This window comes from Xyrauchen texanus, chromosome 5 (genome assembly GCF_025860055.1).
Source record: "Xyrauchen texanus isolate HMW12.3.18 chromosome 5, RBS_HiC_50CHRs, whole genome shotgun sequence".
NCBI classification, from domain to species: domain Eukaryota; kingdom Metazoa; phylum Chordata; class Actinopteri; order Cypriniformes; family Catostomidae; genus Xyrauchen; species Xyrauchen texanus.
In genome coordinates, this window is record NC_068280.1 from 772,141 (window position 1) to 799,541 (window position 27,401).

Here is a 27,401-nt window from a genome sequence, read left to right on the forward strand (position 1 = left end):
GACCCTCTCCATGTAGAATGAAGTGGCTTTTAAAATGTTACTGATATGACTGGAGTCTTCATTTTAATGTGAGTGCTTGTGATTTTAGGACAGGATTCAAATGTTTTAATGAGGAAAGTATCCAAAAATATCTAAAACTGACTAGATGGTTGATATCTGTAAAGGAATTTGTCAATCATTAGGTTCTCAGATGTTTTTTGGTCTTTATTAAAAATACTTTTGAAAAATAAAATCCTGAAATATGGACTGTCCTCAAAATTTGAGCTACATCTTTCATTGTTTTATGATAAAAACTGTTATTTAAAAAATAATAACACCATTAATCAAAAAATTAAGTCGTTATCATTCACATCAATTGATTAAAAACATGAAATCTTTCATACATTCTATAAATAAATAATATTTTATAACTGTCCCTGTGTTTTTGTCCTGTCACGTTTACATAAAAAGTGTGCAATAGGCCTTTAAGACTCAGAGGAAGTGACATCATTTGACCAAGGGGATGCTTACATTGATTGAGGGTGAGTCTGTCATTGAATTGTTTGATTTTAAGCTTGGATTTGTGTGTGTTTTTTTTAGGAGGACGAGCTAAAGGAACAGGCCCTATCACGCTAAAAAGAAAGAAATCTTTGTAAATCCAAAACATGTCTAAAAATGTTACTTAAATTGCTTGCTTGCATGCTAACAGTTTGGATGTTAGCATATTAAGAGGCAGAGCAATGGCAGTTAAAATAGCTGACCGTCAGGCCCTGTCACAATCCTGTGACCTGACAGCCCCGTGACAAGGCCTCTCAAATGAATGGCACTGTTCCTTTTTATTAGCTTTATTGCATATAATATGTATTTAACGATGCCATAGTCAAACATTATTTGAATAAATAGACATTACACTATAAATCTGAAGCTTTTTATGCTCACAGACAAATGTTTTGAATGAGGTCCCTCTTTTACCTAGGTCTATGTAGCACTGCTTTTGAGGTTGCACATTGTCTATTGATGATATTTCAATATATATCATTATTTTAATTCATAGAGAGTAGGGTTAAATGGCTCCGGTTAGTGCAGCTGAGAGACAAAGGCAATGTTGGGCATGACGAAATGCGGACTCTGAGAAAGGAGAAACATCTTCATAAAGAAAGGGAGAGATGGAGGCAGAACAATAAAAGGAGGAAAAGGATTCATGAGTTGAATGAGCGAGACCAAAGAAATCGTCGCAAATTGTGGAAAGACCAGCAGCGACGATCTAGGCTTAAGAGAATGGCCACAGTTCCACAGCCAGAGCCACAGCCAGGGCCAGAGCCTTCAAGGTTAGAAAAGGGCAAAGTAGTGTAACATTTTAATTACTTTTAAACCATTGTGTGAACGTATGTGTGTATGTTGTAGGCAAAAGCTAGTGGGCGAAAGTGTTCCAAGAAAGACAGAAGCTCCAGGCCAAAGTGAAAGAGCTACTAGAGGCCTTAGCATCTGAAAAAAGAGAAAAAGAGGGATATAAAAAAAGGTTCCAATGGGTGTTGTTGAAGTCAGGGTCTCCAGCAACAAAAGCACGATATGTGAGGCCAAGAAACACTCCAACTGCAAGGAAATCCCTGTTCCATGATGCACTGATCAGAGACCTACATCAACACATTCAACAAGCAGGTAATAGTCAGAAAAGAAGACTGATCAGTAACCTGGTGACAGGGAAGATTGTGAAGAAATACAGGCTACAGAAATATGCCCAAAGTACCCTTGGCTTTACCCGAAGGCGATGGAAGTCAGTAAATATGTATCTGAGATACAGGCAGTGCACTTTGGTGCATCCCATGAGCAAGCAACACTGCACACTGGAGTTTTATATGTAGGACCAGATGCTGAGCCAGTGTGCTTCAGCACCAACTCGCCATCACGACTACAGGGGGCATCCATACAGTATGGGAACATCTAAGCCCCATTGTGTCCTATATCAAGAACATCTTCCCTGCTGTCACAGCGGTCCATTTCCTCAGCAATGGACCTTGTACGCAGTACCGCCAGAAGGGGAACATCTACCTCTTCACCTCCCTCCTCGACAAAAAGCGATTTCAAGCTGGAACGTGGAATTTCTTTGAGGCCAGCCAAGGGAAAGGGGCGCCTGATGGGGTTGGAGGTGTTCTGAAGAGGAGTGCGGATCGGTTGATGAGCCATGGCCATGACATTCACAATGAAATGGATCTGTTTGAGTCCTTGTTGCACAAAAGCACCACTCTTAAACTGTTCTACATAAGTGAAGCATCCATTGACAGGGCAATGAAGGGCATGCCAGACAGCATCCCCCAAGTCCCATCAGCAATGAGAATACACCAGGTTGTCACTACCTCTCCTGGGCAGATGTTGTTTTGGGATGTAAGCTGCATGTGCACTGTACACAAGATTCTACCTTGCACATGCTATAACACAAAGGCATTCAGCTTCAACTCACCAAGCACACCAATATCAGAAGAGATCGAATGGGGTCCAAAAGTCATTCAAAAGTGGTGTGTCATACAATATGATGGAGTCCTCTACCCAGGCATCATCACCCGCATTGATGAGGTTCAGGTGCAAGTGAGATTCATGCACTGTGTGGGAGAGAACCGATTCTTCTGGCCCACCAGAGAAGACATGATCTGGTATGTATTCGAGGATGTGATTTGTTTCATTCCACCTCCTCAGCCTGTAACCACACATAACCATGAGATCCAAAAGGACATTTGGGCAAAGCTGGTGAAGTATAAGGATTAGAAAATAATTCTCTTGAAATGTATGTTTGTTCTGGTTATTACACCTGAGCCCGTGTAGCGCAAGCAGTCGTTTTTGTGTTTACTCCTGTCTGTGTTTGTGCCATTATTGTTATTGTATCTGGCCATGTTGTTGTTTTGAATTGTATTGTATATGTATTGAATTAAAAAGATGTTTGGTCTCTATCAGTTGTCAGACATTTTCTAACGAATTAGGTCCTTGTCACTGGCTGAACTTTAACATATTACATTAACAATAAAATCACAAGAAATTAAAATCTGAATGTTTACCAGTACTTAAAGAACACAAACATATCTTTTCCTGCAAGTCAGTTCTGTCACACAAAATATTGTGATATAAAACTGTATTATCTGAGAAAATATTGATGAATCTTTTTAACTGTGTAGATGAAGGTGGGGTATATCCACCATTATGTGTTTGTAAAATCTCCTAAAGCTAGTTTTTTACAACTATGTGAGTGCCTTGTGGTTATTCTGTGCTTTCCATCAACTACATTTGACCAAAAAGTTGCTTATATTTCTTATATAAATTACAAAACCATGTTAGAAACAATCGGGGACATGTGATCAATAAGAAAATACTATTTGTGTCAAATAAAATCATTCTAACATATACAAATTCAAGCATAAAAACATGCTGATATGGCATATGTGTTTCTCATAGTTTATCATGTCTTCCATATGACTCAATGTTCAGATCTTTTTTTTTGCCCCAAGATTTTTAGAAATGGAATTGTGGTTTCTGGTAGAATATCCCTCTAGTTTCTTCGTTCAAGTCAGTGTTTTGATATCACAGTATTCACTTAAATATATCTCTGAACAATATCATATTAATAATCTAATCTTACTGAAGTATTTGAAGTATGTAGTGTAAAACATGTTCAAACAATAATAGTTTAGAACTGTGTATGGAGTCGTTTGGTGTTCATAGCGTGAATGTTCAACGTTCCACCCATTTCATCACCATCACCACCATCTGCTTACAGCCAATGCTGAGCTCGCTTCATTTGACGGACATCAGTATTGGTTAATCGGAATGCGCGGTTGTCAAAAAAGGGCGGGTCTTTAGAAGTTTATGGTGGTCGCCTGACCGGATGGGAAAAAGTTTTTTCTTTAGTTTTTTCTCGCTGACAGTTGACGTGTGACTTCTCGCGTCCGCTCGAGTTGTGTTGAAACACTGTATTAAACCTGACAGAATTATTATAGCAATAATACGCGGTAATAATCAGCTGAAGGGAGTGATGCAGTGATCCTCAGAGTTTTTTAGGAGTTTGAAGTGTTTTATAAAAGCTCGACATGGGGAACCGGGGGATGGAGGACTTGATTCCTCTCATCAACAAAATGCAGGACGCGTTCAGCTCCATCGGCCAGAGCTGCAGCTTGGAGCTGCCGCAGATCGCGGTGGTGGGCGGCCAGAGCGCCGGGAAGAGCTCGGTGCTGGAGAACTTCGTGGGGAGGTAATGTTTATAGAGCCGGACCCACACTTTTTACCTTTCCTGGTCCAATTTGTATTTTTTTTAATTTCTTTTTATATTTATTAGTTTAAAACTAAACGTCAGTGTTGTTTTTTTATGTTCAAAACACAATAACATGAAATAATCTGTTGAAGTTGTGCTGATCTGAATGTCACTTCTAGTCAAACATTAGCCATCAGCTTTTAACCCTTGTGCACCCTTAAGGACATTCTTTTCTTTTCTTTTTTTCTCGATCATTTTGGCTGTTAATGGCAACGGCATAAATTTGCCAACGGTGTGTATTTTTGGGGAAATGTGATATTTCAACCTCAGTTCCTATAATACAGCTATAATACACAAAATAGTCACACTCGGGACCTTCAGGACAAACATGTCCCCATTGAAACCCATTAAAACTGCAATATTTGATCTCAGTGCCATTAAAGCATAAAATCATGAATTCTATGATATTATACTTTCATTCCGGAGCCCTGCTTCAAAATGTACATTTTTTTATATGTTCCAGCATGGCGCCATTTTTCTCATGTTTATCCTATGGAGCAAATACAAGCTTTTCCCCTATTCTCTGTTTACTGTATTATAGAGACCTGCAGGACAACTGAATACATGATGCAGATACAAGTGTGTGTGTGTGTGTGTGTGTGTGTGTGTGTGTGTGTGTGTAAAAGCAACAGTGTCATTATATAAATAAAATGCCATATAAAGAGTTAAAATTCTGAAAATGAATGAATATTTGGTAGTTATGATCAGGACTGATGTTATAACTCATTGGAAGTGGAAAACAATATTAATATATAATATTATTATGGCAGTTTTTTGACACCGATATTTTTGACCTTTTAAATTGACGCACAAGGGTTAAAGGAATGTTCACCCAAAATACAGACTCTTTAATGATTTACCTATCCTTGACCTGTTTCATATGCTGTTATTTTGAACTCTAGGCCTAATCTGTGAATCAGCCGCTGGATCAGGCACGTCTTTATCTTTCAGAATCTGAAATATGCTTTTATTCTTATTGTAGGTGCTGTAATCAAGCGTGCTGACATGACAGCTTGAGGATTCCTGCTAAAGCAACATGCACATCATAATTAATGTCTGAAATTATATTTCTTCCATTTCTTTAAAGGGTCTTCTGCTTTTTCCATTGTGCATTCTCTGTGCTGAGTGTGAACTTACATGAACCAGCAGAATCTGCAGTTCTTGTTTCAGACGCCACATGATCATGCTCTAAAAACTTGTTTGACTTTCTTCTGCAGAACACAAACAAGCTTTTTTTAGAGTGTCTCAGCTGTTTTTGTCGGTGGGATCCAAAACTCTCCAGCTCTGAAAAGTGCATAACGCAGCGTAAATGTAATCCGTACAACTCGAGTGGTTTAATCCAGGGTTCTCATCCACTGGGTCACTAGATCTTTTCTGTCACGAGGAAAAAATGACCAATTAGAAGGAAAGAACTGCACAGTTGAGATGTTTGGAGCAACATTAACCTCTGTTGTCGAATATCTCCATGTTAGCATAATCGACCGTAAGTAAGGGGCTACATTTCTTTGACATTACTTATTAGCTGTCCAATCACAATAATCCATCAATGCTACGAATCGTTCATTTTGGACAAGGTCTCTTTGCTTATACTATAGCGGTGTAATATCTATAGCCCAATATTTGTAGCTTTAGTGGATCGTATTGAAAACTGGATCGTCCTGTATTTAAAGATGAAATTATGTGTCCCCGTATCGAATCGATATGGAGTGTGATTTGTCCCGTATTTAAGCTGGTCAGATGGCGTCACATTCATGGCATCCAGATAGCTAATTTAACCTTGATATTCCTTGGGTAAGGGACCATCTGAAATGTCCACACATTGTACTAAAACGTGCTAAAGCTGTGGATGGTGTGGTAAGGGACCGTCTGAAATCTTCCGCCAGCAGCACTAAAGCTACAAATATTGGGCTATAGATGTTACACCGCTATATTATAAACATAGCTAGATTAATTAAGTACCTATTCATTTATTCTGCAGTGGGTCATGGATGACTGGTATTCAAACAGTGGGTCACAGTGGTTAAAAGGTTGGAAAACCATGTTTGAATCCGTGTCTTCTGAATCGGATTCGATTGCTTAGGGTGAAAAACAACACTAAAATGTAGTCCTTATTAACCCAACGTTGATGCATACATGCCTGCATACTATTCCTTTACATACGGCAGCTGAACGGACAATCTCTGTCTATGATGTTCACGAAAATTGATGAGTGATTATATTTCTCTACTCCCCAAATAATATTGATTTGTCACCCATGTTTCTAGTTAGAGAAGGCAAAATATTTATACGATTTTCGATATCATGCCTACTATCGGGAGTGACTGTATTCTGTACACTAAAAAATGTGACTCCCCATGTGACTCTACCCTACCTAGCAACCGGGCCAATTTGGTTGCTAAGGAGACCTGACTGGAGTCACTCAGCATACCCTGGATTCAAACTCACCACACGCCCCATTGAGAGCAAGAACCACTAATCACCACCACTAGGAGGTTACCCCATGTGACCCTACCCTCCCTAGCAACCGGGCCAATTTGGTTGCTAAGGAGACCTGACTGGAGTCACTCAGCACGCCCTGGATTCAAACTTACCACACGCCCCATTGAGAGCAAGAACCACTAATCACCACCACTAGGAGGTTACCCCATGTGACTCTACCCTCCCTAGCAACCGGGCCAATTTGGTTGCTAAGGAGACCTGACTGGAGTCACTCAGCACGCCCTGGATTCAAACTTACCACACGCCCCATTGAGAGCAAGAACCACTAATCACCACCACTAGGAGGTTACCCCATGTGACTCTACCCTCCCTAGCAACCGGGCCAATTTGGTTGCTTAGGAGACCTGACTGGAGTCACTCAGCACGCCCTGGATTCAAACTTACCGCATGCCCCATTGAGAGCAAGAACCACTAATCACCACCACTAGGAGGTTACCCCATGTGACTCTACCCTCCCTAGCAACCGGGCCAATTTGGTTGCTTAGGAGACCTGACTGGAGTCACTCAGCACACCCTGGGTTCAAACTTACCACACGCCCCATTGAGAGCAAGAACCACTAATCACCACCACTAGGAGGTTACCCCATGTGACCCTACCCTCCCTAGCAACCGGGCCAATTTGGTTGCTAAGGAGACCTGACTGGAGTCACTCAGCACGGCCTGGATTCAAACTCGCGACTCCCGGTGTGATAGTCAGCGTCAATACTCGCAGAGATACACAGACCCCCAAAATGACTATGTAATCTTAACACAAACACTTAAGAAAGAACCGAGGTGAATTTGGTAAACCTTACAAAATTAGACGTGTCGATGTAACTCGAATAAATCTCTTTTATTTCTATATACAACACAAATTTAAGAAAAGGTGGTGAAGCAAAATCGGTGAGATGTCGGAAGATGGGATTCAACCCGCAATAGATTCAGTTCTCTCAGTGCTTGGCATTACACCTGTAGCTCTACAGGAGAGCAGCAGCCATGCGGGTGCCCGGGACAAACCGAAATAAAGGAATATCAATATCGAGTCGTATAATACCAGAGGATTGCGTGTTAGGCACGGTGAAGTAGATAAATCACGCCGCTTTGTGGTGGATAAACTATTGGAGACCTGTGATGTTCTGTGTTCAAGAGAACATTGATGGTGTAAGCGGTTCAGAGGAATTGACATTATTACGAGATGTTCAACTGTGTTAAAAGTAACTCCTTTGCAGTGGGTAACATTGATGAAGATGTGACTGTCTCCCCACAAGAAGTCTATGATGCAGTTATGATGCTAAAGATAAGAAGACATGTGGTATGGATAAGATATCTGTTGAACATTTCAAATTTGTGAGTAGAAAACTCTGTCCTCTGCTTGCCAGTGTTTTACTGGGTGTTCGTGGTATTTTACTTGATTCTATTATCTGTTATCATTAAAGACCAAGCTGGCACAATAAATAACATGGGTAATTACCGGCCTATAGCTCTGGACAGTATTTTAAGGTCATGAAGAGGACGCTACTGAATAATTTGGAACAGATTGTCCTGACCTTTGACATCTAGTTTGGTTTTAAACTTAAACATGGCACAGATATGTTTATTTCTGCTTTAAAGGAGATTTTAGATTTGTATAACAGGCATAATTCCACAATTGTTATGTGTTTTATTGATGCCTCTAAAGCCTTTGATTGTGCAAATCATGAACAGTTATTTTATTAGTTACACAACAGAGGAGTTCCCAAATTTCTAGTGAGAATTCGGACTTTTTGGTATGCTCATCAGTCAGTGCATGTAAAATGGGGTAACTCTGTGTCTGCTCCATTCAATGGATGCAATGGAGTTAGACAAGGAAGCATTTTGTCTCCCTTTCTCTTTAGCATGGACGATTTATCAGAGCTGCTAAATGTCTGTGGAACAGAGTGTATAGTTGGTAACACTATCATCAACCACTTGATGTACGCAGATGATTTGGCAGATGATAGGACACGAGAGCAACAGTTCACGCAGCCCCCTCATGACATTGGGGCGTTCAAGCGAAACCCGTTTTGTTAAAAATGGAGTGGTGGTGGTGGTGTAGTGGGCTAAAGCACATAACTGGTAATCAGAAGGTCGCTGGTTTGATCCCCACAGTCACCACCATTGTGTCCTTGAGTAAGACACTTAACTCCAGGTTGCTCCGGGGGGATTGTCCCTGTAATAAGTGCTCTGTATAATACATTGGTACTCAGAAGGTTGCTGGTTTGATCCCCACAGTCACCACCATTGTGTCCTTGAGTAAGGCACTTAACTCCAGGTTGCTCCGGGGGGATTGTCCCTGTAATAAGTGCACTGTAAGTCGCTTTGGATAAAAGCGTCTGCCAAATGCATAAATGTAAATGTAAAAAACATTCAAATAAATAAGGCTGAGCGTAGAAATGCATCAATTCTTGGACTACAAACCAAGAATTGAGTCTGAAACTCTTCAGATATGTTTAATCAGTTCTGTTCTGTGTTTTGTGTGCAGTTGTGTTCTGTTGTCACTGTCACTGTTTTTAGATAAACACAACGAGTTTTCTCTTGAACGCCCCAATGTCGTGAGGGGTGTGTGAACTGTTGCTCTCGTGTCCTATCATGAACACACACAGGAGATCAACGGCCAGTGAACACTAAATAATACATTAGATTTCAGTTTCTCATCAAATCTTATCGTATACTTTAATAACAATCATCTCATGAATAATTAATTAGACTTCTGAAAGATACTTTTGTGTTCTTTTGAAGCTTGAAGAGGTGTCACCATAAACTGCCATTGTATGACATCACTGAGCACAACATTTATTCACATTTCTCCCTTTGTGTTCAGAAATGGAAAGAAAGTCATATTGAGTTATAACAACACAGGCGTGAGTAAACAATGACTGAATTTACATTTTTGGGTGAACTATCCTTTAAACATTAACAAGTTTCCCCATTTATATGTATATCTTGATACTCTGCCAATCGCGACCCATGCAAAGCATGCTGGAAATGGAAATCCTCTGCCCAGTTTCATCGATACTACACCACAAAAAGTATTCATGTTGTCCCAACTCAAATGGATTTAAAATTACAGAGCAATAGAAAAGTAAACCTTTCTCCGAGAAACGGTTATGTGATCATTTCTCTGTTTTACTCTCTCCATCTCTCTATGTCCTTCAGGGATTTTCTGCCCAGAGGATCTGGCATCGTCACTCGCAGACCGCTTATTCTCCAGCTAGTGAACAGCAAAGCAGGTACTCGCTCTATGAACCTCAATATCAAATGCACAAGTTTCTCCCTTAAAGGAATGTCATTTACAACAAGCCCCTTAATTTGTGTTTATCCTGGAATATTCCTGTTAATGTGCTTCTGGGTTCAGTGATCGGCATTATGGTGGGCCGATATTAGCAAAAATGATTAGAACTAATTCATTCCTTTAATTATTGTTAGTATTTGTGTAGACATTGAATTCATACATTAGAAAGTAATTCATTCTCCTTACACTGGTCTCTGGAATACTCTGATTGCTCAGTGGCGCCATCTAGTGGTCATTTGTTTCTGAGTAACAACCGCACATCCAGAGATTATATCTTCTTGTATCACTCCGCAATCTCTACAAGTGAGCTAATAAAACAGTTTCAACTCAAATCAATGTTCCATATGCTTTTATTTATTTATTTGGCCAGTAGTTTTATAATAAGCTGTATCAGGAGCAGTCAGACATTTTTGCAATATAAACACAAAATAACTAATTCAGCTGTTTTTGGAGACTCTGTGCTCTCTCTCTCACATAATGACACCATTTCAATGCTAATCAACATTTCATGTCCATTTATTTATTTATATATTTGGTAGGTAATCGTGTAATTACGGGGATAACGTACAGTGATACGGAATGATGTAGTTCATTGAATTGAATACCAGAATATAACGGTGTACCTCAGTGTATGTGTAATTATTGCCTCTATGCCAGGGCTGGACTGGTAATCTGGCATACCGGCATTTTCCCGGTAGGCCGACGCACTTCAGGCCGATCAGGGTCAGACTGGCCATCGGGAGAACAGAGCGTGAAATGGCCCAAACGGGCCTGTTATAAGCTAAAGTGAGCCGCCGCGTGATGCAGAACGGACCACAAAATGGCGCCATGATATGCAGAAAAGGACAGCGAACACCCCCTGCTCTATGTGCACAATTAAGTTTGTGTCTCTGGTCTCTCTCTAGAATATGCCGAGTTTCTACACTGTAAAGGTCGTAAGTTTGTGGACTTTGACGAGGTGCGCTCGGAGATTGAAGCGGAGACTGACCGAATCACGGGATCTAATAAAGGAATCTCTCCAGTTCCCATCAACCTGCGCGTCTACTCTCCTAACGGTGACTCCCACGAGACAACTCCATGCAATTATCAACAACAAACAAAACTATATACGCTTTTATTATTATTTAACACAAACGCATTGTAAAAAATACTGTGCTTTTTTATCTCCTCAACTTTCTCTCTCTCTGAATCTGTCTCTCAGTTTTAAATCTGACACTTATAGATCTTCCCGGCATGACTAAAGTGGCAGTGGGGGATCAGCCAGTAGACATCGAGTACCAGATCAGGTAGCTGGTTGGATTTATTGTGTGGACAGCTTTATTTGTTTCCATCTCTAGCCATTATAAGGAATATCACTTCATGCTTGAAGTAAATGGTAAATGGTCTGCACTTATATAGCGCTTTTTTTAACCTTAGAGGTTACCAAAGCGCTTTACACTGTTTCCCAATCACCCATTCACAAACACACTCACACACCAGTGGTGGCAGAGCTGCCATGCAAGGCACTAGCCTGCCATTGGGAGCAACTTGGGGTTCAGTGTCTTGCCCAAGGACACTTCGGCATGTGGAGTTGTGTGGGCCGGGAATCAAACCACCAATCCTGCGATTGACAGCTGACCCGTTCTACCAACTGAGCCACAGCCGCCCCTGGTAGCACCTAGACGTAGCACCTGTTTTCAGCAGGGGGCAGTAAGCGAAACTCCAGCGGTACAGACAACAAAACACACTCGTGCTCGCTTCACACAAGTGACAGCAAAGACACATGTTTATGTGGTCACCGCTGTCATTTCTTTAGACTTGTTTTTCAAAGTTTCAATAGATTTAACACGACACAGCTCTGGGTTTCTAGATAAGCACTTTTCCCAAAATGTTGGCTGTGGGGCAAAATGAGCCAGAGCCTTGGGGGTAAGTTCAAACAGTGGTTCATCTTACCCCCTCTAGATTACATGAAGTTAAATGCAAATATTTGGTGTTTAAGTTAGTGTTGCATCCTAACAGTGAATAACTGACAGTATATTTCATGTTAGCTGTCATGCCACATAATTACCGATGACCAGATTGGGGCTCCACACCCCTAGAGGAGTGAAAGAGTCGCTCGCTGAAGTCAAGGGAGGAAAAGCCACCAGAGAAGTGTCGAAAGAAAGATTGATAGGTCAACCCTTCGCAGATATCTACAAAATGTAGAGGATGGGAAGAAAGATTGATAGGTCAACCCTTCGCAGATATCTACAAAATGTAGAGGATGGGAAGACATTAACAGCTGGATCAACTTACCCCAAACATGAGACAAGTTGAGCCACAAGACCCCATATTTTGTTGTCTATTTGAGTTAGGCACGCTGCTAAGGTTTCAATGGATGCACACATCCTGAAATTGTGTTGTATGCGTTAGTTTTATTCCTGTCTCATATTCCCTTAGCTATAGGTCGACGGCTCATCTTACCCCACTCTCCCCTATGTCATGAAATGTCATATATAATAATCGTAGTATAAAAAAAGTATTTGCATCCAGTTTACATTAATTTGTATAAAAAGCGCTAATGGTACTGTTTCTTTAAGAATAATGGCAGTTCAGTGAAGGTCTCAGAAGTGTTTCAGTTGAGCGCATATTAATTATTATTTTTTAAATATATTTATTAAAACTAATGCTTTTTTACTTTTTTGATCAAAAACGGGCTGTAAATAACATAAAAGATAATAATTAAAAAAAAACATTATTTCAAGAAAGTGGAGTGATTTATTTCATCTTTGATAATGTGCCATTTTAATTTCAAGCACTTTTTAAAACAAAATATGGTGATTCCAGAACTTCATTCTAAAAGCTAAATTAAAGCTCCGACAGCTGTCGTGTGTGTGTTTGCGTGTGCGTGTGTGTGAGTGTTCTCATGTCATCTGTCTGATATCAGAGAAATGCTGCTGCAGTTCATTTCTAAGGAGAACTGTCTGATCCTGGCGGTCACGCCTGCCAACACTGACCTCGCCAACTCCGATGCCCTAAAAATCGCCAAGGAGGTTGATCCTCAGGGTAAGAGATTGAGGAACTTGAGTACAAGTTAAACTATCCCATGAGACAAACAAAAAGGAGATGTTTTGAAGTAGAAAAAGTAAAGTATAACTATTCCAAATTAAACCTGACCTTTGACCTTTACCCCGCAGGTCTTCGCACTATTGGGGTGATAACCAAACTGGACCTTATGGATGAAGGAACAGATGCCAGAGACATCCTAGAGAACAAACTTCTGCCACTGCGGAGAGGTACACAAACACGCACACACACACACACACACGGTATCTGCTCAGTGATGGCTTACAGTGTGTGTTCGTGTGTGTGTTCGTGTGTGTGTTCGTGTGTGTGTTCGTGTGTGTGTTCTTGTGTGTGTGTGTGTGTGTGTGTGTGTGTGTGTGTGTGTGTGTGTGTGTGTGTGTGTGTAGGTTATATTGGCGTTGTGAACCGCAGTCAGAAGGACATTGACGGCAGGAAGGATATTCGCGCTGCTTTGGCTGCTGAGAGGAAGTTCTTCCTGTCTCATCCTGCATACAGACATGTGGCAGAGAGAATGGGCACACCGTACCTGCAGAAAACACTCAACCAGGTGCCCACACACACACAGATAAATTAACACACATCTTTGATTGTGAAAACATGTCTGAAACGTTCTTCTGGTTTCCAGCAACTGACGAATCACATCCGTGACACTCTGCCGGCACTGCGCAGTAAACTACAGAGTCAGCTGCTCTCACTGGAGAAAGAAGTGGACGAGTACAAGAACTTCAAACCTGATGATCCGGCACGCAAAACTAAAGCACTTCTGCAGTGAGCTCACACACACACACACACACACACACACACACACACACACACACACACACACAATAATCTCAGGGATCAATCACACACAAGCTTTTATTGTAGATTTATAGTGCTTTTATGGAGCTTGACTGCTCAGAGTCACTTTCATTGTTATTATTTGGCGAATAACTGCGTAAAGATTTTTCAAACGTTTCTTTTTTTGTTCCACTGAAGAAAGAAAGTCCTACAGGTTTGGATGAATAAATAATGACAAGATCACGTCGTTTACGCTCAACCCAATATATACAGTTAAGTCATTAAAACTCATGTTTTTAACCACTCCACAGATTTCACATTAGCAAACTATAGTTTTGGCGAGTCGTTTAGGACATCTACTTTGTGCATGACACGAGTTTGCTGTTTGCTTCACATCACGAGAAAATCTAAAGAAATTAGCCTAGACCTCAGACTAAACATTGTGGACTTCCACAAGTCTGGATCATCCTTGGGAGCAATTTCCAAATGCCTGAAGGTGCCACGTTCATCTGTACAAACAATAGTACACAAGTATAAACACCATGTGACCACACAGTCATCACACCGCTCAGGAAGGAAACGCATTCTGTCTCCTAGAGATGAACGTAGTTTGTGTGAAAAGTGAAAATCAATCCCAAAACAACAGCAAAGGACCTTGTGAAGCTGCTGGAGGAAACAGGTGGACGAGTATCTAGATCCACAGCAAAACCAGTCCTATATGGACATCACCTGAAAGGTGCTCAGCAAGGAAGAAGCCGCTGCTCCAAAACCACCATAAATAAAACCAGACTACAGTTTGCAAGTGCACATGGGGACAAAGATCTTACTTTAGGAGAAATGTCCTCTGGTCTGATGAAACACTATTGACCTGTTTGGCCATAATGACCATCGTTATGTTTGGAGGGAAAAGGGTGAAGAACAGCATCCCAACCGTGAAGCATGGGGGTGCAGCATCATGTTGTGGGGGTGCTGCAGGAGGGACTGGTGCACTTCACTAAATAGATGATGACATCATGAGGAAGGAACATTATGTGGATATATTGAAGCAACATCTCAAGACATCAGACCGACATTCAGCTCGGTCACAAATGGGACTTCCAAATGGACAATGACCCCAAGCACACCTCCAGACTTGTGGTTAAATGGCTTAAGGACAACAAAGTCACGATATTGGAGTGGCATCACAAAGTCCTGACCTCAATCTGATAGTACATTTGTGGGCAGAACTGAGTTACACCAGTTCTGTCTTTAGCAGTGTCCCAATAATCGGTGATTGTGAAGATGATTAATGTGCAGAAGTGAGGGATATTTCTACATGAGCGTTTCTATCAGCGTCTATTAAACTCAACACAGAATTTGAGATGTGCTGAAATGACACAAAAGTGACAAGTCTTGTGTGATGCATGTTCATACAGTGCTGGACAAATAACATAATCTAATGAGAGGGTGAGAACTTTCTAGAAGTCTACAGTGTTAAAAGGGGACTAATACAAATATCATGTGTGAAGGATGGTGCAGCAGTTCGGAGTGGACTTTGAGAAGCGGATCGAGGGTTCTGGTGATCAGGTGGACACTCTCGAACTCTCTGGCGGAGCTCGAATCAACCGCATCTTCCACGAGCGCTTTCCTTTCGAGCTCGTCAAGGTAACAGCCCTCCATCGTTATGCTCTATAGATCGCCGTTCATTGATGATATACAGTGCATGAAACTCTGTTTTATAGATGGAGTTTGATGAGAAGGAGTTGAGAAGAGAGATCAGTTACGCCATCAAGAACATTCATGGAGTCAGGCAAGTGATCAAACACGGCGTGATCGTCCAGTGAATGCCTCCGATGTGTGTATTGATTATATCTGTGTGTGTGTGTGACATCAGGACGGGGCTGTTCACCCCTGACCTTGCGTTTGAGGCCATAGTAAAAAAGCAGCTGATTAAGCTGAAGGAGCCGTGTCTCAAATGCATTGATCTGGTCATCCAGGAGCTGATCAATACAGTCAGGCAGTGCACACTAAAGGTACTGCGTACTAGAGAGTGCCTGCAGTGGAAGGAGCATGTTAAAGGGATAGTTCACCAGAACATGAAAATTCTTGTCTCGTCACAGATTTTCATTTTCAGGTGAAATTATATTCCTATAAAGATTTTAACCTCTTACTAAACCCACGGTGCACGTTTCTTTCTTCTCTTCAAAGCAAAAACACTCATTTTTGTGTTTTAACCCTTTAAGCTTGGATGGGCCCACCAGGTGCACTCTGAAGCCTCAAAATTAAAGGCTTGTTCCTCGACAAATAAACAAGGAGGGTCGAGTGTTTGGTGTCATTGTAAAGAAAACCTTTCACATTTTGTAATGATGTAGATGATGAAACATTCTCTGACTCTCAGACTAAGAAACTGCTGGAAAATCACACAAAAAACATACTTTATTTTTCTTATTTGACATTATATTTCTATTGGTGTAAATAAGTACTTATAAGTAAATAAAGTGGCTCCGAAAAACTGCTTTTGTTCCCAATCACGTTGACTGTATCTGACAAAATAATTTTGTGTTGATACAACAAAGCAATCAAAAGTTCCAACATCACAAATATAATTAATCATAGTGTCCAAAAACATCTCCAAACAAATAAAAGATAATAATTGTACATAAGAACTGATTACACATGCAAACACAACAATGACTAAAGGTTTGCATAGCATGCACACATGATTTTAGTCATGAGATTTCACAGAATGAGTTTCATTCTGTGTCATTTGAGTCATCATTGAGTCTGTGTCGTGTATTTGAGTAAGGCTGCAACTAACCATTATTTTGATAATCGATTAATCTAATGATTATTCTGTGATTATTGCAACGATTAATCATCAGCTCTTAACTGATTATTCAGCTTGTGCCCTGAATTAAAAGTTTGAATTAAACATGTTTACTAACAATAAAGAGTTCAAAATCATCTTTTAAAAATACCTCTAAATGACATTCACTGAATTAAAGGGAAAAAATACTATATTAATTTTAATTCAGTAAAGAAAAATCTATTGTTAAAAGTGTTTTTGTCTTGTTTTCCATTTAGAAATGTCTAAAAATCCTTAAAACAAGAAACATTTACATGAGAAGCAACATTTAAGATATTTAGAATCACTTTAAGAGAATGTATCTTAAATATAAGTGTATTTTATATATAATAGTGGTGATGGCGTAGTGGGCTAAAGTACATAACTGGTAATCAGAAGGTTGCTGGTAAGACACTTAACTCCAGGTTGCTCCGGGGGGATTGTCCCTGTAATGAGTGCTCTGTATAATACATTGGTACTCAGAAGGTTGCTGGTTTGATCCCCACAGCCACCACCATTGTGTCCTTGAGTAAGGCACTGAACTCCAGGTTGTTCCGGGGGGATTGTCCCTGTAATAAGTGCACTGTAAGTCGCTTTGGATAAAAGCGTCTGCCAAATGCATAAATGTAAATGTTATAATATAAGTGTATTTTTTCACTTGTTTATACTTCTGCGAGTGCAGTAAAGACAAAATAAAAAGGAGTTTTAGATATTTATATTGGAAAACAAGCCAAAACTAAACAAGTCATAAATATATTTTGTTGGCGTGCATAATGGGGCGACGCTCTCTCATCTTTCTGTTCACTTCAGTCTTTAACTCAAACTCTCTTATCAATAAAGCTGCATATTGATAATGTTCTTCAGATTGGATCGGGATTGAGTAACAATGCTACTTTATTTGCATTTGCTCTTGAGACCAATATAATTTTAAACAGCTCTGGACTTTAATTTGAGCCTCTCTGTTAAATATTCGCACTGAAATGTGCCTCTCAAATGGTCCAGGTGCTGCTCACAGACACTAACAGCACTTACTCTTATTATTAGTTCTTCTTCTGTTGTTTAGTAATTATAGTGTATCCTACTTCCTCGTTACCTCAATTTGACTGGACACGACAAGTTTCTGATCACCCAATGACGTGTACATGTGGCGATCATGTGGTTATGCCTCATCCAAGCATACAGAACGAGTCGTTTTTGCATTTTAGTTGTATTCAAATCTCTTTTTATACTGAGGAGGAAGTTGTAATCATCAGCCATTCATCGGTGTGATCAGACAGACACCAGTATACTGGTTTAGGAAAGAGACATTATTTAATATACATCTCTCTTTTCATAACCCGATTTTAAAACACTCACCCAAATTGAAACCCTGCTGTCCTATGATGTTTCAGGACGGGGCTGTTCACCCCAGACCTTGCGTTTGAGGCCATAGTGAAACAGCAGCTCAGTAAACTTAAGGAACCGTGTCTGAAATGTGTCGATCTTGTGCTATCTGAACTCTCCACACTAATTCACAAGTGCACAGAGAAGGTAAAACATGACCGAACCCTCAACCAATCAAATCTAGTCTATGCACGGAATCTTCTTTGATTGACAGATACCTCAACCAATCAAATTTCTCATCTCACTCTTTAGTAATAGAGCGCAACATTTGGTTCTGGAAGTAGAAATCTATATATTTCTCCATTAGTCGAACTGATTATTAACGGTAATGTATAACTCTTTAAAGACAGATCACCGTGAGCGCTGAGGTTATTAATCGATAGTGTAAGCTTCTGTAGAAGCCATCCGTCCTCATTATTTGAACTTAATTAAAATAGGAATCATGTTTAATAGTGGAATTCCTGGTGAAGAACTAAACTACCCATAATCCTGAAGATCCACCAATCATAGAATCATGCCGAACAAAGTGCGGCAAAAGAGCTCTGCAGCGACCGCCCACTTCCACGAATGATGCAATTGAGTCGCTCTCCCTACACTCTCAAACTACGTGTATATTTGCAAATATATTTAAATATGTTGTGATGCAATTCAAATATATCGATTCTGTACTTTAAATCAATAGTTTTATGTTTCCATTGTTTTAATTCGTTTATGTAAGTCGCAATGCTTCATGGGATTGTAGTTCATGCCCTTATTAAAGATGTTTGTCTGTCAAAGTTTGCAATGTTGTGATTGATCTCGGATCGGGACGGATCATTTTAAATGAATGATCACAAAGAAAGTACCTGTAAAAAGAACCTTGAACATTTAAGAAACTATGCATGAACGAAGCCATGAAAAATTCATTTTTTGCATTATTTTTATATATATATATAATAAAATCTTTTAGTGTGTTAATTCAAGGAATATTGCACACGTTTCACTGAAGTAAGCTGTTGCTCGACTCGTGACCCGGTTTAGTAGTTTTTACAACTCTTATATCAACAGTCATTATTTGTATTTATTTATTTTGGTATTTTGAAGTGTCCGCATTTCTTATTGCGGTATACCGTAAACATGTCAGCTCCGGAACAAAGATGTCTTTAAAAGTGCACTGTTGCGCTCTATTGTATTTCCAGGTAATTCAATGTTTGCTTTTGCTGATTTGTTTTCTTTATTTTTAATGTGCCCCTGCTCTCTTTAACTATTCATTCATGACTTTAAAGCTAAAGAGGCCTGTCTGCTTGACGAGGACAGTTTGCAGATGTTAAAAGACACTGTGGCAGGAGGGCGGGTCGTGATTTGGCACACCCGGCCCCTAATTGGGCTGATTAGCCGGAGAGGGACAGGGGCCGACCGGAGATGGCAGTGCAACAGAGAGAGAGATTTACAGGCAGCTGCTCGACACCTGTTTTATATAAAACTATTATTTATATTGTCAAGCCGGTTCTCGCCGCCTCCTTGCCCACATTAATCCCTTTACACTGGTGCCAAAACCCGGGAAGGAGGAGGGATGCGCCATTTTGGAACTACCATCCACCCAGCACCCGCGGCCATCCGCCGGAGTACGGATGAGACCGGCCGCCTGGAGTCGGAGGAACAGCCGCCGACCGCGAGGGGAGGAGGGGCTCCCAACCAACCACCTGGAGCGGTTGCCGCTGCCAGGGTCTGGGGAAGACCCCTACCATCCACCAAAAACATGCGGGGCATTCCGTCCGCCAGGGGGCAAAGGACTGCCTCCGATCCGCCCGGGGAGGCGCGACTGTCGTCCATTAGAGGGTGGAGGAGTGGCTGAGGACCAAGCTACGGCGTATCGGAGAATCGGCGATTTAAGTGTTTTTTTTTTTTTTTTCCTCTCTCTCTCTCCGTCGCACTGCCGTCTCCAGTCGGCCCCTATCCCTCTCGGGTTAATCAGCCCAATTAGGGGCCGGGTGTGTGCCCTGCCACAGACACCAAACAGCACAGAACAATCATGTTTTGTCTCGGTGAAATCATGGATGAATTCAGCCTGCGGTTGTTTTTGCTTTGTGGTGCTTCTGTGTGTTTCACCATGTTTACTAATCGAACAAACATTTACTAATGACATACACCTAATCACTAATCACGCAGACACCTTCAGAATTTTGATCTGTGATGCCTAATGTGTAATTGTGAACATACACTGCCTGGCCAAAAAATAAAGTTGTATACTGTAATATTTAGTTGGACCACCTTCGCACATTCGTCGTGGAATTGTTTCGACATTCATATGCAACGTCACAACATTTATTTCTGTCCAGAGTTGTATTCATTTTTGGTCGAGATCTTGTAATGATGACGGGACTCTGTGGTGAAAATGATTCCTCATGCTCCCTGAACCACTCTTTCACAATTTGAACCCGATGAATCCTGACATTGTCGTCCTGGAATATGCCTGTGCTGTCAGGGAACATAAAATCCATTGATGGGGTATCCTGGTCATTCAGTACATTCAGGTAGTCAGCTGACATTGCTGAGTTAGACCTGACCGATTGAAGCAACCCCAGATCATAAGACTTCCTCCAGAGACTTGTACGGTTATGCATGACGGGTGCATCATGCACTTCCCTTCTTCAGACCACAGGACCTTTCTCCATTGCTCCACAGTCCAATCTTTATGCTCCCTAGCAAACTAAAGTCGTTTATTCCGATTTGCCTCACTAACATCAGTTAGGGTTAAAAGATTTGTTGCCAGCTGAAACATATTAATCGCTGCAATAATGATCCAATCACAGGCTCCTAAATTATCTGCTTATTTAAATCCAAACAGGGACTTTTCTTTTGGCCAGGCAGTGTATAAGAGTGATTGAGCTTATCGGAGTAGGTCTTGTGTGTTTGTACTGCAGTGCTGTGTGTGTTTGTGTTGTAGTTGAGCTCTTATCCTCATCTGAGAGAAGAGACGGAGAGAATCGTCACCACATACGTCCGAGAGAGAGAAAGCAAGACTAAAGACCAGGTGTGTGTAAATGTCCTCCATTACACGTCCGAGACAAATAGCAATTAGATCGCTCAAACCACCTCTGAAAAAAAACACATGAATGTGACCACACGTACATTAAAGGTAGACCGATATAACGGTCTTACCGATTGATCGGTGTCGAAAGTTGCTTTTTGGAACTATCGGTTATCGGCAAAAATGTCTACCAATATTTGCCGATAGTTTATTTTTATTCCTCATCAATAAACCTCATCTTGTTTTGTGTTGTAGGTGATGTTGTTGATCGACATTGAGCTCTCTTACATCAACACAAACCACGAAGACTTCATCGGCTTTGCCAAGTGAGTGACCTATGACCTCACTTTACCTTTGACCCTGATTCAAATGTGTAACTGTGTGTGTGTGTGTGTGTGTGTGTGTGTGTGTGTGTGTGTGCTTCAGTGCGCAGCAGAGAAGTGCAGCGGTCAGTAAGAAGAGAGCAATGCCCAACCAGGTACAACAACACTACTCACAAACTCAGGAGGCTAATTCGCCATGGGGTCCCTTGGGAATATTGAATATATCTCTTTAGTAGAATAAATCCAACAACCACTCTTCTACAAAGACAATAATGTCTCTATAAACCCATAAGCTTTAACAAACTCATTATCATATCCCCACCCCTCCATCTAGGTGATTAGAAGGGGTTGGCTGACGATCAACATTAGCATAATGAAGGGCGGATCTAAGGACTACTGGTTCATTCTGACGGCAGAGTCTCTGTCCTGGTACAAAGATGAGGAGGTGTGTGTGTGTTTAATGTGTAATTTGAGGAGAATTCTTCCTTTACTATGTGATTAGATCGTTAAAATGAAACCATATGTGTTTCCCAGGAGAAAGAGAAGAAGTTCATGCTCCCTCTGGATAACCTGAAGATCAGAGATGTGGAGAAAGGCTTCATGTCCACCAAACACACCTTTGCCATCTTTAACACCGAGCAGAGGTGACTGTGTGTCTGGGAATACATACATCTTACTAAATTTGATTGAATTCACTTTGTGTTTATGTTGCTGTCGTTGTGTTTTTAGGAATGTTTACAAAGATCTTCGTCAGATTGAGTTGGCATGTGACTCTCAGGAGGATGTGGACAGTTGGAAAGCCTCTTTCCTGCGAGCGGGAGTCTATCCTGAGAAAGACCAGGTACCTTTGTCACCGGAGTCTCCTCTGAATCTCAGCAGAACCACCCATGATAAACTCCTAAATCTCTTCTGAATGTGACCTGAATCTCATCATAACACGATTATCACTCAAACAAATCCTGAATCTCATGCAAACCTTACCTGAATATCACCTAAAACGTATTTAAACTCGCCTCAGCCATATCTGAATCTCAGCGTGTCCACACGGCTCGGTCTCAGTGTTTTCTGACTCTTCTGCTTCTGTGACGTGTCTCGTGTGTTCTCAGGTGGAGAATGAGGACAGCATTCCCTCAGACTCCATCTCAATGGACCCTCAACTGGAGAGGCAGGTGGAGACCATCCGAAACCTGGTGGATTCCTACATTGGCATTGTCAACAAGAGCATCAGAGACCTCATGCCCAAAACCATTATGCATCTGATGATCAACAGCGTGAGTGTGGGCGGAGCTAATCTCATCATCATCTGCATGTTTATGCACATTTACTGATAATATCTATTAATTGGGGGCCAAGCGCACTTGAAACTTTTGGTACAAAGTTATGAAATTTGGCACATTGATTGGGGTAGATCAGAACATTCCTGACACCAATTTTGGGCACTCTATCTCAAACTCTTTAGCACCACCACCAGTTCAAAGTTTTCACATACATACAGTAACTGCTTATAACTGTTGAACCGATTGGCCTAAGAACAAAATATTGTTTTGCTTTAAATGGGCACTTCTGCACTTCTAGCCATCTATCAGAGATTTTATTCTCAGCACTTATATTAAGAGGAATACCAAGTCCAAGATATTTATACTACAGTCTGTAGCTGACAGTGTTGTGGAGTAGCTAACTGGTGTGCTCGGCCCGTAATTGTTGTTTGTGTCTCAGGCGAAGGAGTTCATCTACTCTGAGTTGCTGGCGTATCTGTACTCGTCAGGAGATCAGAACAGTCTGATGGAGGAGTCGGCAGAGCAAGCGCAGCGGAGAGACGAGATGTTACGCATGTATCACGCGCTCAAAGAGGCGCTACACCTCATCGGTGACATCAGCACCAGCACCATATCTGTGCCTTTACCGCCCCCTGTGGATGACACCTGGATACAGACTGACCCCAGGTATGAAACGAATGCGTAACTAGGGCTACCAAAATGAACGCGCTAACCATTGAGAATAATTTTTAACATTTAATGGCATTAACTTGATTTAATGGAGTTACAACAATTTTTGCTAATTAATTTGCTATTTAAAACTGTTCCATCCCTTTTGATTGCTTAAACTACATATTGAATGATAATCTGTTTTACTGATATTTGCACTGCTTTTCTTGATCTTTTTGGGTATCGTTTCTTTTATAATCGTGTCTTTTGATATTGAAAAGCACCCAACAGCGCCAGTATTGTCTGCATTGATTTCTCAATTTGATACGACTGACATTTCTTCTCAAATCAGTGAGATTACCCGATTTGATTCGATTCTGATTAAACTGGGTATATTGCAGTTCAAATATCCAAACAGACATAATCAACACAACCAACAATGAAATCAAACAAAGTAAAAAATACAATTAAAAAGCAAAAATACAAATCTTGGGGTTTTAAGTAGGGATGCACCGATGTATTGGCTGCCGATACTTATCAGCCAATTAATGAGCAAATTTAACATATCAGCAAATCGCTTTAATCATAAAAATGCCAATATTTAAATAAATAAATTAGGCTGAACGATTGATTGAGTTAAGATTGAAATCACAATATGGTCTTGCGCGATTCCAAAATCTTGAAAGGCTGCGTTTAAAGATAGAGTGTGATCAGCTCTTCAGACAGTGCTTCAGTCAGCATTGTGTAAGCAAGTGGCGCCCTCTAGTGGTCTGGACGGCATTACCCATGATCCATTACACTACAGTATATTTTATAAGGGCGTTTTGTTCCTTTGGTAAAGTTTTATTTTTAATTGATGGGGTTGACATTTCTGTGGAATTGCCCAACATATGTTTGCATTATATGCATTTGTGTTCTACAATGTACAGAACAATATTTAGTTATTTTACAATATGTTTTTCAATCTTTTCATCTTCTGTTTATCTTTCATTGTGGCTCTCTTTAACATTTGGGCCTGTCATGCGTTCAACAGATCCAATCCATTTTTATTGGAAAATATTTATTGTATTATACCTGTCTATAGGTGTACTCTTGTACATGTTTAAAACAATTCTTGAGCAAAACAGTGATCTGATGACAAAATAAGGTAAGCGGCAAAATAGCGGTATCGGCCAATAGTTATTTGTTAAAATCAGTATATTATCGGCCAACAATTTTCATTTTGTATTTTTTTTTTATGGCTAATTTAATTATAAATCAGATTCCGAAAAGACATTGAACAAAGCAAACTTTGATGTTAAATTTGAAATGAATTGTTTAGCAGTGGAATCTGATTAGAAAGTAATATCACTTTAGTCAAAAAGTAGTGTAACTTAAATTCTTGTATTCATATTTCAGAGTGTATGGTTAACCCTTTGAGCTCTGACGGGTTGAAAGGGGGGCGCTATATTGTGAAAAACGTTTACGCTTAAATCGTTGAAGTCTCCTCATACATAAGTCAGGCATATGAGGTGTCATTTTAAAGCTTAGAGTTTAAACTTTTCAGAAATAACCACTTCTATAATAATCACTACTGCATTTGTTACTTAAAATAACAAAATAAGGCCTCAAAACCTTCATGTTAAAATTTAGTGTCTCTTAGAGGTAATGGGGTATAAATATTTATATAAAAATAAAAGTCCTTCTTATAGCACAAAGTTTACAGTTTATGCACAAAGCACAAAGAGTACAGTTTATGTTGTTGCCTAATATCACAGTTTGAAATATTTGCAAAACAAATCACAAAGTATGATTTCTGTAAGTCATCAATTACAAACGTCTAATTTAACTAAGTTATTTAACAATTTATTTAACTGCTGCTGCAAGCCCCAAATAGTCACTGCTTTTACCTTAAAACATTTTCTAAAAAATATGCCATTGTTTACTTGTCTGTGAGCTTGACTGGCTGAATAATCCCATCCAGCAGGAAAAACATGGTTTCGTCTATTGATGATGAAACGATGTTTATATCAGCACAAAGGGGAGGAGCTTAGCTTTTCAGATTGAGCTTGTAGTCCACTCAGAGGCCGAGATATTCACTGAAATAATGAGGGTGTTGCTTGAACTGAACATTAGACTGAATGTCTATGGACGAGCACATCTGTGAGGGGTAAAATGTGTTTGAGCGCCCCCTACAGTTCACATCTGTGAGGGGTAAAATGTGTTAGAGCGCCCCCTACAGTTCACATCTGTGAGGGGTATAATGTGTTAGAGCGCCCCTACAGTTCACATCTGTGAGGGGTATAATGTGTTAGAGCGCCCCCTACAGTTCACATCTGTGAGGGGTATAATGTGTTAGAGCGTCCCCTACAGTTCACATCTGTGAGGGGTATAATGTGTTAGAGCGTCCCCTACAGTTCACATCTGTGAGGGGTATAATGTGTTAGAGCGTCCCCTACAGTTCACATCTGTGAGGGGTAAAATGTGTTAGAGCACCCCCTACAGTTCACATCTGTGAGGGGTAAAATGTGTTAGAGCACCCCCTACAGTTCACATCTGTGAGGGGTAAAATGTGTTAGAGCGTCCCCTACAGTTCACATCTGCGAGGGGTAAAATGCGTTAGAACGCCCCCTACAGTTCACATCTGTGTATTGTGATGAATGTGCTTGGGAAAACATTATTTGTTGTAGTGCTTTCTGCCATCTAGTGGAATAAATGGAAACTTTTCAAAGTGAAGTAAAGTGAACAGAACCAGAATAATATGTTTACATGTTGGACTTTTTTTATTATAAGATTATAAACACATATAATATTATTCATGAATAATTGGAGTCTTTATTTATTTATTTGGGGGTTCTCTGAAAAATGAGACACATTAATTATTTTCATTTGTTTGCGTTACATGGAAACATTATTTTGAATTAATCGAGCAGAAAAATTAACTTTTAATTTACTTTCTAAAATACTTTTCAAATAAAAGTAAACCAATTAGTAATGTGATTACTTTTTAATTAAGTAATTGGTAATGTAATCGGATTACAATTTGAGAGGAGTCGTTAGTAATTTGTAGTGGATTACTTTTGAGTAACTTTAATAAAAACATTCTGAAATGATGGTGTTTAACGATACTCTCTCTTTCAGTCCTCCAGCTCAACGTAAACCATCAGCAACGGCTCCGCCTCCGGGTCGTCCTCCTGCAGTGCGCGGCACTACCCCTGGTCCTCCTGCCCCTCCTCCTATAAACTCCACCCCTGCATTCGGAGCTCCGCCCTTGCCATCCAGACCCGGCCCATCTCCTGTCAACACTAATACTTTCGGTAGTGGCATGCTGGAGCCGATTGCAGCTCCGCCTCCTCAGATCCCATCTCGACCCGCCCGCGTGCCACCTGGTCTGCCTCCCGGAATACCCAGGTGCGACTGACACCCACTTTTACTTTGAAACACTCGTGCTCTGGTGAAAGATCAGCTCATGAATATTAATGTGGTGTGTTTGTGTGTGTGTGATAGAAGACCTCCAGCAGCTCCGAACAGACCCACAATAATCCGAACATCAGAACCGTCTCTACTGGACTGAAGACAGAACCGACACACACTCTGTTTGGAAATTAGGTTTTGTTTCTGTAATGATTATATTTAACTTTAAATAGTACAACACTTTTTGAGTAGCAGTTAATGTTTGGTGATTTATTTGCATTCAGGCATTCATATATTCTGTGTTCTGAGAAATGATCATTTCAGGGAAATTCAAAAGATGGTGGGAGAAGAAGCAATACTTTAAAAGTGTGACATCATGTATGTAACATATCTAAACTCTAGAAAAGTGCGAACATCTTTTCAGTCGGACTCATTCTTTCATGTGTGCTTGAAGTCAGTTAAAGGTTTACAGAAGCACTTTTAATAACATCCGATGACCTCAGCTGAGAGTAATATATGCAGTATTGCATCAGTGTTGATATCCTGATGACAGCATTTCTTATCTTGAATTTTTGCCTTAACACTCCATTTTCTATATTATATTTGTCATGTAATCATTATTATTATGTGCTAATAGAAACTATTTTCACAAAGAAC

The 27,401-nt window shown here is 40.4% G+C and overlaps 1 protein-coding gene across 2 annotated transcripts; it reads left to right on the plus strand.

Annotated features, from left to right (window-relative positions):
* The first annotated feature begins 3,894 nt into the window (after positions 1–3,894).
* dnm2b (dynamin 2b) lies at positions 3,895–26,985 on the plus strand. 2 transcript variants are annotated; one of them, XM_052126098.1, is made up of 21 exons: positions 3,895–4,213; positions 9,926–9,999; positions 10,967–11,116; positions 11,263–11,347; positions 12,967–13,085; positions 13,217–13,315; positions 13,493–13,653; positions 13,732–13,874; positions 15,395–15,530; positions 15,608–15,675; positions 15,760–15,898; positions 21,020–21,106; positions 21,359–21,429; positions 21,530–21,581; positions 21,761–21,871; positions 21,961–22,070; positions 22,156–22,267; positions 22,533–22,697; positions 23,143–23,369; positions 26,472–26,741; positions 26,838–26,985. In XM_052126098.1, the coding sequence occupies exons 1-21, from the start codon at positions 4,053–4,055 to the stop codon at positions 26,902–26,904; spliced, it is 2,607 nt and encodes an 868-aa protein (XP_051982058.1). In that variant the 5' UTR covers positions 3,895–4,052; the 3' UTR covers positions 26,905–26,985. The 2 variants fall into 2 exon arrangements, with proteins under 2 accessions (XP_051982058.1, XP_051982059.1); XM_052126099.1 differs by lacking the exon at positions 15,760–15,898 and adding an exon at positions 18,102–18,240.
* The last annotated feature ends 416 nt before the right edge of the window (positions 26,986–27,401 follow it).